Source organism: Clinocottus analis, unplaced genomic scaffold, assembly GCF_023055335.1.
Source record: "Clinocottus analis isolate CAN_PGR_092001 unplaced genomic scaffold, fCliAna1.0.p SCAF_12, whole genome shotgun sequence".
Classification (NCBI taxonomy): domain Eukaryota; kingdom Metazoa; phylum Chordata; class Actinopteri; order Perciformes; family Cottidae; genus Clinocottus; species Clinocottus analis.
This window is the reverse complement of record NW_027175843.1, coordinates 5,395,714-5,409,017: the sequence shown is the minus strand read 5'-3', so window position 1 is coordinate 5,409,017 and position 13,304 is coordinate 5,395,714. Positions and strand designations below refer to the sequence as shown.

Here is a 13,304-nt window from a genome sequence, read left to right as displayed (position 1 = left end):
AGTGGAAACATTAAATGATTTGACATTTTTTATAATAAATGGGACTTGTTTTTAAAGGAGGCTGTTTTGCATTTTGATTTCATGCACGAGGAAAACCTTATGACCATAAAAAGTAGCATTTTATACAGAGGGGGAATAACTTTCCCAAACCTCTACTCTATGTGCACGGCACATTTAACTGAATTCATCATAAATAGCACACGGGCTATAAAGTGTGTCAACTTTTTTTCCCTTTCTGATTCATTACTGACACATGGAGCAGCAATTTAATGTTTAGTGTTCTGTCTATATGAGATATATACAATATGATCATAAAATATGACCAAGAGCACTCCATAGCATGTGTCATAAAGGAGGTGCATGGGAACAGTGGTTGCATCACTCTGTATGCAGAAGGTGTGTGTGTGGTGAGACAGCTCACTCATAGATGGCATTTCCTTAATTGCTCTGGGGATTTTCTTCCATGTTCGAAACTGCAGCCTCAAAGAGGAAACATTGAAACACTAAAGAAACAGATGAGGCAGTTCGAGGCAAGATCTGACACACAAAAAAAACAGGAAGCAGTGTGCAAACAATGATGATGATGATGATGAATCGGTTTAACTCCACCTGTACTCTGAGAACAGGTGAGATAGAAGACATGGCTAAGGCTTGTAGTAGTTTAAAGAACACGGTTTCAAGTGGCTGAAATTATACACTTCGACACATTCTACCTGAGAGCGAGAGGAGAGGTCAAAGGTGACGCATGGCTCCTTGAAGCTGTTGTTCCAGGTTACTTTTATCTTGACTCTTTAGTAGTTTAGCAGCTAAGCTTTGAACCGCAAGCGGGGCTTTTAATCATGGAAGTAAAGCTCAGCTCTCCATTGTGTCAGAAGTAGCCACAGCCTCTTCAAAACTTTTTTTAAATGAAGAAATACACAGAAAAACACCTGTTCCCCTGAATTGACCGCGTCAATTCGCTCACACCCCGTCTGTGATTTTCCAAAGCCGTCAATAAGAGTGAAAAAATGTGTTTAAAGAGGGTTTTTTTTTTAAGTTCTTCCTCACCTCAATCCATCTCTGCGCCTCCTCGTAGGCTTCGTCGCAGCTAACGGCGGACCGCTCGCGCCACTCCATCACGGTAACGTATTGTCCGAGTAGCACCGGCGGGACCGAATGGAATCCTACACGCAAAGTGCGGGGACATCAAATGTGGGGCAGTCCAAACCAGCAGACACAACATACGCACGCACTTCAAAAAGAAAAGAAAAGAAAAGGAAAAAAGCTCGTCACGTCATCGAGAGCACCGCCGGTCAAACGTGTCCCCACACTACTCATTCATGAAAAATGCCTCCCATTGTTCTTTTGCACCCAGCCCGTCGCTCGCCTGAATACAAGGTGGAACAGACGGCAGCGCGTAGATCCCTTCGCCGCGGTTTCGCGGCTCCTTTCATCCGGCACACCTGTGGCGCGCGCGTCGCTTTGTGTTCTGACACAGCGACCAAACGAGATCTTCACAGCCCGACTGCGGGTTACACCTCGTCCCTGACAGGAGAGGTTCTTTTCTGGTCAAAGTTTCAGCTGTGGCAAGGGGGTGGGGGTCCAAAGTGGGGTCTGAGGACCACCCACGGGTCCTTTTGAGCGGCTTCCAGGTGAACGCACGGTTGAGTTGGCCCGTTATTTCCCTCTCTGGGGGATTATTTTTGATCCGTTTTTGTGTTTTCTTCTTTGATTTACTTGGCGCTGCTGACTATGTGCAGTCCGCAGCACAGCGGAGTGACCGTCATAACCACGACACACACACACCTCTCGTTACAGTTCATCGGTTCAAGATTGTATCATATTTTAAATCTGTAGGCCGATGAGTATGAAGAGATTGATCAAATATAAAACAAATAAAGTAAAAGTGAACTCCTTGGGTAAACTCTTCAACTTGGAGTACTTCTGCGCATTCTCCTAAAAAGAAACGCTCTCCTGCAGCGCCATCCAGTGGCGGCTCGGGTGCATTACAAGGCTTAGAAACAAAACTGACTTGCTACAACTTTAAACTAAAAACAGTACCTGACTGCACTTTATATTTATACTCCACTACATTTCAGAAGGGAATGCATGTCATACCCTGCTACGTTTATTTAAAAACAATTACTTTGCAGACTAAAATTCTACATACAAAATCATTCGTTATGTGATAAAACACAACACATTAGATTAGAACACCCAAACAAGCAAACAGAGCGGTTCAGATTACAGTGACCAGCAACATTACATTCTGCTTCCATTTCAACCCATCAATGTCATATGACATTCAGTCAAATTAGGATGAATTTGCAATTTTTAGAGCAACTATTAATTTTATAGTATCTTACTTTTGCTATTTGAGTGATCACAGAACAAACAGAAGTCATGTCAGGGTTATAAGTAGCATAGATACAACACAAGAAGTCCCTGTCTTTGCTCAATGGTTGCAGTGGTCTCATGGTGATGGGTCTTAAATGCAACCTATTGCATATTATAATTCCAATTGTTGAATCCTCAGTACACACAGGAGTCCTCGCAATATCTCCTCGATCCAGCCAGCGACTCAAAGTAGGAGGGTCCGCTTTACACCGTTGCCATGAACAGAACTTTAACCAGGCATCCGCTCCTTTCACTGAACACTTTTTTGCATCATCCGATTGCCAAGATATAACCCCACAAACTTCCTCGGTAATGGCCTTTTTCCCCCTTTACGCAGCCTCCAGCTGTTTCCTGAGAAAAAAAAACTTGACCAAAATAAATACATTTTATTTAATTCTCTTCAGCAGGCCTGATCAAGCTGTAGACATCTGGCAACAAACACAAAGTACTAAATACAAACAATGTTGACAGATTGATAAATAACTACAATGTTTGTGTGACAAAGAAGAACAAAAGTAGGTTTTCAGAAATTTGCTTTTTATTTGACAGATTTTGTAAATCATTAGAAAAATGTAGGCACCGTCCACGTGGATATACAGTCTGCATTTTTCAGCTGGCCTCACTTACAGGAGCTATCGGCTGGTTTTGACCTTGTGGTTGGTCACATGATCAAAAAGAACAATCACAACATGCAGCATGGATCATTGAACCCGCAGTAAAAAAAAAGAAAGTTGAGCAGAGGATTCTTTTGTCAATTTCTTTCTTGATTGATATCTGTTTTACAGTTAGAGGGTTCAGCAGGGGGCTGGAAGATTTTGATCTTAACAGGAAATATTTAGCAGCACTCCGATTCCCTCAGAATTCCAAATGATTCATGACAAAAAAAAATGGAACATTACTTCAAAATGATACCCCTGATATTTTAGATTTTTTTTTCTCCCTGCATGTAATTTGGGGGAGGAGAAAAAAAACAACCAATGAAGTCAGCACTTGGAGAATGTTTGGCAGTATGTTTTTCTTACAAGTGATCTTCCTCAGTAGGAATCTTTGGAGAGGGCAATGACGGTGAAGCGCAGTTCCTGAGGGTCACGAGCCATGAAGACCTTACAAACCTTTGCAGCGTCCTGTGGGGAAATCAAAGACACAGTGACTTGCAACTCAACCAGAGACGATAGTTTTCATTTTATTTGTCTGTAGTATTCTGTGCCGTCATACCTCCAGGAAACTATCTTCTGAGGTTTTTCCATGGACGATAGGAAAAGGCTTCCGGCCATCTAGATTTATCCAAAACACATAAAATAAAAAAAGCAGACTCGAGTAGTCATCCTCAACGAGACAAATGCTGTTCAATATTTTGGATGGGACAACTCACCCAGTTCATACAACTGCCCTCCAACATTCACAAAAGCTATAAAATGCAGATTCACTTTCTCGTCTAAACTTGGGGCCTAAAACAGACAAAGTGATTCCAGGTTAAACACAATCTCAAATAAATAAAAAAAAGGTGTTCTTGCCGTCTGAAGCATCCTTCTTCTACTAAAAAGTAGAAACAAACCTCTGTCTGTCCCTCCTGTGCACTGGATTCATGCGTAACGCGTATACTCTGAAACAGACAGGAGGGAGATGAGATAAGTGAAAAACTGACCAACAAAACCCCTGAAGTGTCACTTTGCTTCTTCACCCCATCCTGAAGCAAAAAGTGTAAGTTCAGTGCTTCCTTTTCTTACCTCATCTTTTTCCAGGAAGGCTGCCTTTTCTTCAGAGCTCATTTTAGAGGTTTGTTCAATGAACTTCTTCAGAGAAGAATCTGGCTCTGTGACAGAAGAACCACATACAGTCAGATCTATAGAACACCGTTTCACAAGGGGAATTATGTTTGCATTTACAGCAGAGTGACTCGTCGGCGTAACCGTCAACGCTGAAAAAGCATCGACAATAATATTCATAAATGTTAGAAATTAATACATGGTTTTTATCTGTAATCTTTTGGACTTGGAGCTGTTAAAATACACTCATAAAGCCATGAAGTAATCTACCTGCTCCCTTAGAAATTCCACTGAATAAGTGTTTGCACTGCATCTAAAAGTTTTGTGCCGAGTTATTCAATCACAAACTGCTCCTTCAGTTTATCCAAAATAAAACACAACTTAAATGGAATATGCAATTACATTTCCATATAACTATTATTTTCCCTCTTTTCACAATCCAGGAACAGCCTATTTATTACTGTTATTTAACGATTTTAAAAACTGTATCCAATACTTTTCTTGGACATATACCACTGTGTGTGTGTGTGTGTGTGTGTGTGTGTGTGTGTGTGTGTGTGTGTGTGTGTACACATATATACAGACACACACACACCTTGAAGAAGGTTAAAAAAGCCACCATCAGTTGACGTCTAATGCCAAGAATTTATATTTTAAATGGGAGATTATGTATTTTATTGCAGAAAAATAAAATCGGTTCCTGGTATTTACAAAGTGATACAAATTAAAATCATTGTTTTGCTTTCAGACACTTTTCTCAAACTGTATCAAAATCCAAATGGAATGGCTGTCGCGTTACATTATCAATTTACAGTAATTTCAACCCACATGACACAATCTAATCGATTGTACAGAAAAATTGAACAGGACATAAACAGAATAAATACTCACCGAATTCCAGGCGGGCCTGGTTGTTCGCCACTGCGTGAATTAATCCTATCGTTCCACAGGCGTTTCCAATAGTTTGCTTGATGAAATATACGTCAGGAAAGTCCTGTTGCGCTCCTTTGAGTTTCTCCTCTTCCTCCTGCTTGAAAGCTTCATACTGAACAGGAGGAGAGAAAAGAAAGCTCTGTTCAACATTGCGTCTTATCACATGGACATGATCTTGTAAAACAAGTGTAGAAACTGTGAAGCCAATACATGCATGCATGCATGCATAATGTGGAGACCTCCATTATGACTGATATGACAATGCCGTAAATACATTCTACGGCAAAGATGTGTACGAAGTACCTTATCTGTCAATGGGAAGAGAAGCAGCACTGCACAAGCCGGTCTTGGCACCATGCCGAGAAGCTCTGGATCCAATCCGTAGACATCTCCAAATTGCCAGGTTGGTTTCATTCCCAAGCAGTTGACGAACTACCAATAAAAGCTGAGAGTTCATTTGTATGCATAAAGAGACATAAAGCTAACCTGGATATCTCAGGAAGGTAGACAAGTTTAACTCAAAGAGGTTGCATGTAATAGCTGGTTCCGGATATAATGTATTCCTGTCTAAAACATACTAAAATAAAAATGTAAAATCAAGTCATTAAACTCAAAGGAATATTCACTGCATGACAGCATATTGAAGTATTTAGTTTTAGTTCTCTATAAAGCGTGCATGTAGGGTACCAAGTATAGAGAAAATGCCAATTCCTAAAAAAGTTTGTAATCAAACCTGTCATTTATTGAAAACTTAATTTCCTATGCACAATTGTAAGTGTGTGTGAAGAAGCCATTTCCCCTGGACAGCTGACCTGCTGCGTGTCGACTGGTTACACTTGCAATGAATAAACTGGAAATGTACCAAGTAAACATAGTCTCCGTCTCCTCTCATAATGAGTACCGAACGGCATCGGTCCTCGTTAACCTGTGCAGTATGAGCTTGACCACGTGACCCTGACGAACTGGCACAAACTGGGACGTCCAGCCTCTTCCCATTGTTAAACGTGGACAGCACCAAATGTGATTAATCCGGGGGTAACGTCGACAGCTTTACTCAGATGGTTTTTGAAATATCTCCCTTAGGCCAGAGGGTACATTTTCGGTGGATGTAACTCAACATATCCCGGACAGCCGCATGGAAGTCCACCAACTTAACTTGACTCTTTATTGGTCGCGTTACGTTGGGTGTAGCATCCTTGCTGGGTAGGCCTTGCCCCTCTGCAAGTTCCCCATGTCGCCCATTATTGAGACCCATTTGGCGTTACATTTAAATCTGAAGGAGATGCTCACCTTGGTCATGACCTGAAATAGAACCACACAAATACAAATGATTAAGTGAAGTGCTTTTGGATCTAGCAAAGCAGTCGCACCGGCATTCAGCTTTTGTTCTAGCTGTTAACTGCTCGCGTTAGCTAAACAAGTTAGCTAGCCATCACATGCTTGTAAATGAATGGCTGCACTAAAACATAATAAAGTTTAAAGAGGTTTTAAGAACACATACTTCTGGGTTTGATTCCAGGGGTAACCAGCGTGGACTGTCCATCCTAAAGTAACGTCAACTGTTACTTTCCTGTCTGCCGAGAGCTGAAAGTGATTTGCCAAAATCTGTTTGACAGCTGAAATTCGCTTCCGTGTCAGGAGAGTGCAACCTGGCATTTATATAAGATGCAGGGGTAATTGTTTCTTCGTAAACCATAAATAAGTACTCACTCGAGACTTAAACCATAAACATAGAAGTTACATATATTTTAAGCTTACTTGTGTTATTATATTTTACCGTGGGGAATTGTGTCATAATTCTTTGTCTGCAATAACAATTATTTTTGACTGTGGTTCCCGCACCGCCCACCAATGGATTGTTCCACTTCAGAAATACTTCCAGTGGTTGTGGTCGCCCACTCGCGTTTTGTTTGACACAGTGCAATATTTCCTCCGCTTTATTAACGATGGCTGTGTTCTTCATCGTTTTTACTGTTAATTTAGCTATAAAAAATATTTTAAAAATCTCCCAACTGAGAGTATTGATTTGATTCAAAGTGTATATACGCCGCATTAGCTTGGTCCCCCGTTACGCTGCTTTAACATCATTCAGATTTTTCCCTGACTATTCTTCATTCAAACTGTCTCCAACAACTTTAAGTCTGATATATGGCCTTTGTGAGTCGATTTCTTAGGGATTTCAATTATTATTATTTAAAAAGAGAATTTAATTTGTCAGCATTCAAGATTCAAGATATTTTTAATGTCATGTGCACATATAAGAAAGTTACTCATACAATGAGCAGCTTATTTTGCTGTCCTCCTACAAACCAAATTACAATAAAAAGGTAAAACATAATACATTAAAAATAAGGCACAAAATATAGTAGAGGTATTGCACAAGAAAAATGCACAATAATGCAATGACAGTATTGCACAAACAGTGTATAAGGTGTATAAAGTGCAATATGCACAGCTAAAAATGTACACTGTGGTCGTGACATGAAGTCACAGCAGCAGCAGCCGTTCAATTCAGTGATGTGTATGTGAGATGTTCACCAGCCTGCATGACCTGCGGGTAGAGACTGTTTGTCAGTCTCGTAGTTCTGGATTTTAGACTCCTGTAGCGTTTGCCTCATGGCAAAAGCTGGAAGAGTCTGTTTTGGGGGTATGTTGTTTCCTTGATGATGCGGTGTGCTCTCCTGGTTACTCTGATGGAGTAAATGTCTTTAAGAGAGGAAGGCTGCTCCTGAGATGTACTGCACAGTTTTTATTAAACGCTGGAGTGCCTTTCTTTCCTGGGCAGAGCAGTTTCCATACAAGACTGTGATTGAGCTGGTAAGGACGCTCTCCACAGTACATCTGTAGAAGTTGCTGAAAATCTTGGGTGGCATACCAAATTTCCTCAGCCTTTTTAGGAAATACAGTCACTGCTGTACCTTTTTGATGATCTAAAGTGTGTTGTAAAACCAAGTGAGGTCCTCGTTGATGTGTGCACCCTATTTGTCCTTGGATTGATAATCATCTCATCGGTCTTGTCTGCATTCAGGGAGAGATTATTATCCCGACACCAGGCCACAAGTTCTTCCACCTATCTTCTGTACGCTGTCTCAGCCCCACCAGTGATCATTCCAATGACCGTTGTGTCATCCTCAAACTTGATGATGCTGGTGTTTTCCTCGGAGGCTACACAGTATACGACCGTATTCTTATCTACAACGGTTTGTAAAATGTACTGAAAAAAGACCCAGATATTGCCTGGAGACAATAATATGTTTGATCATTCACATAGACAAAACACATTTCCTAAACATTAATATGCAGTACCACAACTGAATACAAAGCCCCCAACATGTGTCATACAGCATCCCAAATAAGGTTTACAGAGCAGAGGAGAGTTTCTGTTAGACATGGGCGACTATGGCTGGACTGCTTCTGATCTTACTTTCCATTCTCCCTCTTCCTATACTAATTATTCTCGCTATCTATCCGGTCGTCTCCTAAACAAAAAGCACTGGTAGCTCGGAGCTTTGAGACGACCTGCAGCAGGTCTCCTCCGTGAAAAATACAGCTGAAGAGTAGAACCCTAAATCTCAAAGTACACAATGACCCTCCAATCCTGTAGGTGGCGGTATGCACCATTTACCATAGTTGCGAAACGCCGAGAAAAAGAAGGAAGAGCAGTATTACCCATTCTCTTGAGTGAGAGGACCCTTCTCTGTACAAAAAATTGCTCCGACTGTGTCTCTTTTCTCTTTTATCACTCAAACGCAAGTTGCTAAATTGGCAACACTGCACGGCGGTCACACGTGAAGCTCGTCAGAGAGAGAAAGAGAGAGAGATTGAGAGAGAGAGAGAGAGAGAGAGAGAGAGAGAGAGAGAGAGAGAGAGAGAGAGAGAGGATGCCAGCAGCAGAGGACTCGTATGGTGAGTTCCCATTTGCATCACACTTCGTGTTTTCAGTATAGTGCAGTTTGACAAAAGATACGAGTCTGTGTCCCCCACCCATGAATTGATGTTTCCTCTCTGTAACATTAGCGTTAGCTGAACCCTACTTTACCCCCTCAACGGTACAATGTGACCAATGCCACGCATAACCATGACACTTGCCGCTCGTCTGACTTTATTTAACCCCTTACATAGGATATATATATTATGCGAGCGGTGCTATGTAAAACATATAGATTTTAATTCGTTTTTCAAGTCGCAGCTCAATATCCTATCCAGGTATTCGGCGCGCAGCCATCTTTGTTTTGATTTTGAGAAGCGAATCTTGACAAACTTTGATGGGATATTTACATTTATTTTTGTTTTGTTTTACATCCAGATGGTTAGTTTGAAGACTATCTGGTGATTCTGGGAATACTTTGAGAAAAACAGAGACGTTGAAATAGCTAGCTTTATGCTACAACTGGGCACAGTGTCGGAGCACAAACGACGAGGACCCACCCTAGTCCAAACCATGGATGTATGAAGTGACCATGACCAGTTCATACAACCCATCTTCAAATAAAAGCTCTCTACTGTCTGGTGATCAAGGTGGTCACCAGTAGACCCTTTTATAGGGATGGATTTTGCACATAACTGAGCAATAACGGAAACATCTGAACATTTTATTACAGTATTGTCTATTTTTTTAAAGATGTAAAATGTCTATTGCAAAACCTTGAATTTGTTTAACAACCTTCGCAATATTCATAGTCGGAGGCTTAAAATTATATTAACGTTCACTTTTTTTATCGTTCATAAACTTCGTCTCACCTCGTAATCCCTTACCAGCGTCTTTTCATTCCTGTCTTGAATATGCATTATATTTGTCTGTTTACCGAATACAGTTTTGAGTAAGGAAACATTAATTCCTACAAAGATTTTATCGGTCAAAGAAGACCATTAACGTCCCACTGATATATTTGCAATAGTTTTATCATGGGTGAAACATTTGCTAGATGGTTTTGCAGTTGAATTTGCTTGTGTGTCCTTCTGTAAAAAATGCTGCAGAGGTACCATGATTAACAGACTCTAATGACACCGTGACTTGTTTCCCTTTTGTTCTTGAGGAGTCAATAAGGTTGTGGACAACATCTGTCGGCTTTCTCCGGATCTGTTGACTGAAGCAGTGAGTATATTTTATCTCTCTTTGTGCATGTTCCCATGCAGGCGGGAAACTGGTTAAATTGAATATAATATGAACTACGCATTCAGCATAGTCCTTGAATAACACCACAGTGAGCAATCTATAGAAGTGCTGATAAGAGGAACGCCGCACAAGTCACGCGTTGTGTTGTTGTTGTTGGTCATGCCACCGACTAAATATATGATATGACAAAAACATTTAAACCAACATATCTCCATTTGCACTTAATCTCGGGAGATTTTCCGCAGCAACTAGTTGTAGTGGAGCAACCCTCTCAGTGGGATTAACATTTGGATGTTGGATACAATATAATAGTGTCCATTGTCGGGTTCTTAGCAGCCAACGCTCCACACGAATCGCACAAGATGTGGCGTCGTCGCCATGGAGGTTATGCTGCAGTTCTGGTAACTAATCTTCTAATCTCCACAGTGTCAGCACATTCTGATTTATCTTCAAGGGCAAACTCGAGGAGTTGATTCAGCCGAAATTTCTGACGTGAGTCAATATTTCCAAACAATATTATTTTAACTTCTAGTAACCCAACTTCCCAAGTTCCTCTTTCATGACTTGTTTTGTTCATTTTTTCTACTTTTCTGGACAGATATTTCAGAGAGCTGGAGTCAGACTTGACCATGAATCTCTGCAAACTATGATCAGATTCCTGTTGTTAACATTCAGGTATCTGGAGTCCTTTTTTTTTTTTTTTTACCCGCCTATGAATGTGGTTTGTTAAAATGTGACAGCTGGTGAATTTGTCCGTCCACGTTTATTCCTTACGTTATTAATGTTTATCCAGTTTGCTGCATTTGTATGTTCACTCCACCTCCCCTTCAAAAGAACATGCTGTAGCATCGGCTCCAATTGTGTGACGGAGCTTTAAACAGCTTTTACAAAACGGCAAAATCTTTCCATAGAGGTGTACTTTATTGCAATGTACAGTGACATTCGTATCATTAGGTCGGCTGGGAAGAGCAGTCTCTCTGGGGATGACCTCGTGTCGCGGTTGGAAGAAGGCAACCACAAGTGGCCAAAGGCTTCCCTTCAGGTGTTGCACAGGCTGTGGAGTGAACACGGTGCATCGGTCCACGCTCAGCAGGAGGTCCAGGCCGCGCTCAGCATCGGTCAGGTATGCCAAAATCAGATTTTTAGAATTTTTCTTGATGTCCCGTACGCAAAGCTCGTCTCTATTCGAGGCTGATGAGACTTTGTTTGCTTCCCAGTTGGTGGACATGCAGTGGAAACTCGGCATGGCAGTGAGCTCCGACACCTGCCGATCGCTCAACTCCCCATATGTGTCTCTGATGCTTAAGATTGTCGAGCCCTCTGGGCAGATTCGTCACAGGTCTTTTGAGATGACCATTCCCCAGTTCCAGGTCTGTGTTTGTTGATGTGAATGTAAATGTTCTTTGTGCAGTTAATAAAAGGTGGATTTTTTTCTCACTTTTTTCTTTTTGTCCCTTGCAGAACTTTCACAAGCAGTTCAAGGAGATGGCAGCTGTTTTGGAGACTGTGTGATTGTTAAAAGCGCACCCAAATGCTTGTGGAAATTCCACCACTGTTTACATGTAACCAACAGAAGAACAGCCTGACACGTGTGTGTCTGTCCGTGTGTCTGTCTCAGAATGTGGAAACAAATTACTGCACGTCAGTTGTCTGCTTTGCACTTCTGTTTTTTTCCAGAGATTGCGTCAGCGTTTTAAATAATTTACTTTTTTTTTAGGACCAACAGCTGTTCCAACAGTTGAAAATCCTTGTCTTCACTTTGAATGCCAAGATTAAGGTCACTTCCTTCTGTTTACTTATCCAAGGAGCATGACAACTAATTCAGTCTAATAATCAATAAATCTCGCCTTAAAGTTACTACAAGATAATTTGATTTTGGACAAAAATGGTGGTGTTGCAGAACACTAGATTCCTTCTAAAAAAACATCACATTTGACATCATTCAAGGTCTGGCAGTCCGCTACATGCAGTCCTGATGTGTTAGTGAGAACAAAAGGAGAGAATTGAAGAGACAAAATGTTATTTACAACACTCCAAAACCTCAAACACAAGCCTGCGTGAAGCTACTGAGTCTCCTGATTTGGCAACGAATGCAGCCAGGGGGCCTGCGTGCACCTGGGACGACAGACACACAATCACCGCACACAGCAGGGGAGGGGGGACAGCCATGTAACGACCCACTCTCATCCACATCGCTGACCTACGGCCGCTTTGTATATCTGACAGAGCTAAAAGGGGACTTGTGCCTCGGCATCAGATGGCGAGCGGCGTGGAAATGGGCGGTATTTGACGACCCGGACGTGCTACACACCCTCCGTGCTGTTATTGGCCTCCGAACACAGCAAATGAAGAAGGATAGAGAAAATTAAAAGTGATTGAGATGATTTTTTTGTCTGTTCACAAATCATTTTCTCAGAAATTCTTGCATATTGTACACTTTAAAAAAATTCAATAATAACTTGCTCTAGAGAGGTGGTGTTGAACTGCATCACATTAGACAGAGAGGTGCTCTTGGGTTGGACACAATAATAGAAATACCTCTTTACAATGGTTCAAAACCTTCATGAAGGACTGCCGTATCAGACTGCGGTAGTTTTGCCTAACAATGTCAGCTTTCATAGACGCACTGCACTGAAATTATCCGTGTGAACTTTTGACAGTGATTTTTTTTGTAACCACATTATGAAAACAATTAACTGTTTGTTTGTTCCCCGTGGTGATGCTGAAACGGCCACTGTGTGGTTCTGAAGAGGCCTTTCACCCCGTTACTTTGCTCCGTCCTCGCTTTGATGCAACAATGATGCAATAAACTATGATTAAAAGTAACTTTGAAGTGGTGCGTGGTCATTTCACCCCAACTTCACAGCTCGGAGCAAAGTAAAACCCCAGGACCTGAAGGCATCCTGGTGGAGAGGCTAGACTGTCTGCAGCAAGTTTAATGACCCTTTAACTTTCTAGATCAGGGGAGCCAATACATTGATCGTAGTGCGGGTTGATCGCATGCCATTAAAAAAATTAATTGAATGGCCTGTGATCTACCCACATGCCAAACAAGCAGTTATGCAATGTACACCGATATTGTAAATCTAAAGTATACTCTGTATATTTAGACA

General features: G+C 41.4%; 3 protein-coding genes across 6 annotated transcripts in view; 1 reads left to right on the top strand and 2 right to left on the bottom strand.

Moving 5' to 3' along the window:
• The window catches only part of lmo7a (LIM domain 7a), a 47,072-nt gene extending 45,570 nt beyond the window's left edge, over positions 1-1,502 (bottom strand). For 3 of the 4 annotated variants that reach the window (XM_068572111.1, XM_068572112.1, XM_068572113.1), the window contains exon 1: positions 1,048-1,501. In XM_068572111.1, the coding sequence (XP_068428212.1) occupies positions 1,048-1,116 (69 nt within the window). In that variant the 5' untranslated portion in view covers positions 1,117-1,501. Of the gene's footprint in view, positions 1-1,047 lie in introns of all 4 variants that reach the window. The other variant, XM_068572115.1, reaches the window with a different exon arrangement.
• A 1,402-nt stretch (positions 1,503-2,904) lies between these two features.
• uchl3 (ubiquitin carboxyl-terminal esterase L3 (ubiquitin thiolesterase)) lies at positions 2,905-6,703 on the bottom strand. Its single transcript, XM_068572508.1, has 9 exons — positions 6,577-6,703; positions 6,366-6,377; positions 5,379-5,507; positions 5,034-5,187; positions 4,104-4,189; positions 3,932-3,979; positions 3,749-3,824; positions 3,592-3,650; positions 2,905-3,500 (listed from the first exon to the last, which is right to left on the bottom strand). The coding sequence occupies exons 1-9, from the start codon at positions 6,616-6,618 to the stop codon at positions 3,411-3,413; spliced, it is 696 nt and encodes a 231-aa protein (XP_068428609.1). The 5' UTR covers positions 6,619-6,703; the 3' UTR covers positions 2,905-3,410.
• Positions 6,704-8,744: 2,041 nt separating this feature from the next.
• On the top strand, positions 8,745-13,017 carry commd6 (COMM domain containing 6). The gene is made up of 7 exons (XM_068572531.1): positions 8,745-8,981; positions 10,112-10,170; positions 10,618-10,683; positions 10,790-10,866; positions 11,146-11,314; positions 11,409-11,561; positions 11,653-13,017. The coding sequence occupies exons 1-7, from the start codon at positions 8,957-8,959 to the stop codon at positions 11,701-11,703; spliced, it is 600 nt and encodes a 199-aa protein (XP_068428632.1). The 5' UTR covers positions 8,745-8,956; the 3' UTR covers positions 11,704-13,017.
• Positions 13,018-13,304: the final 287 nt, after the last annotated feature.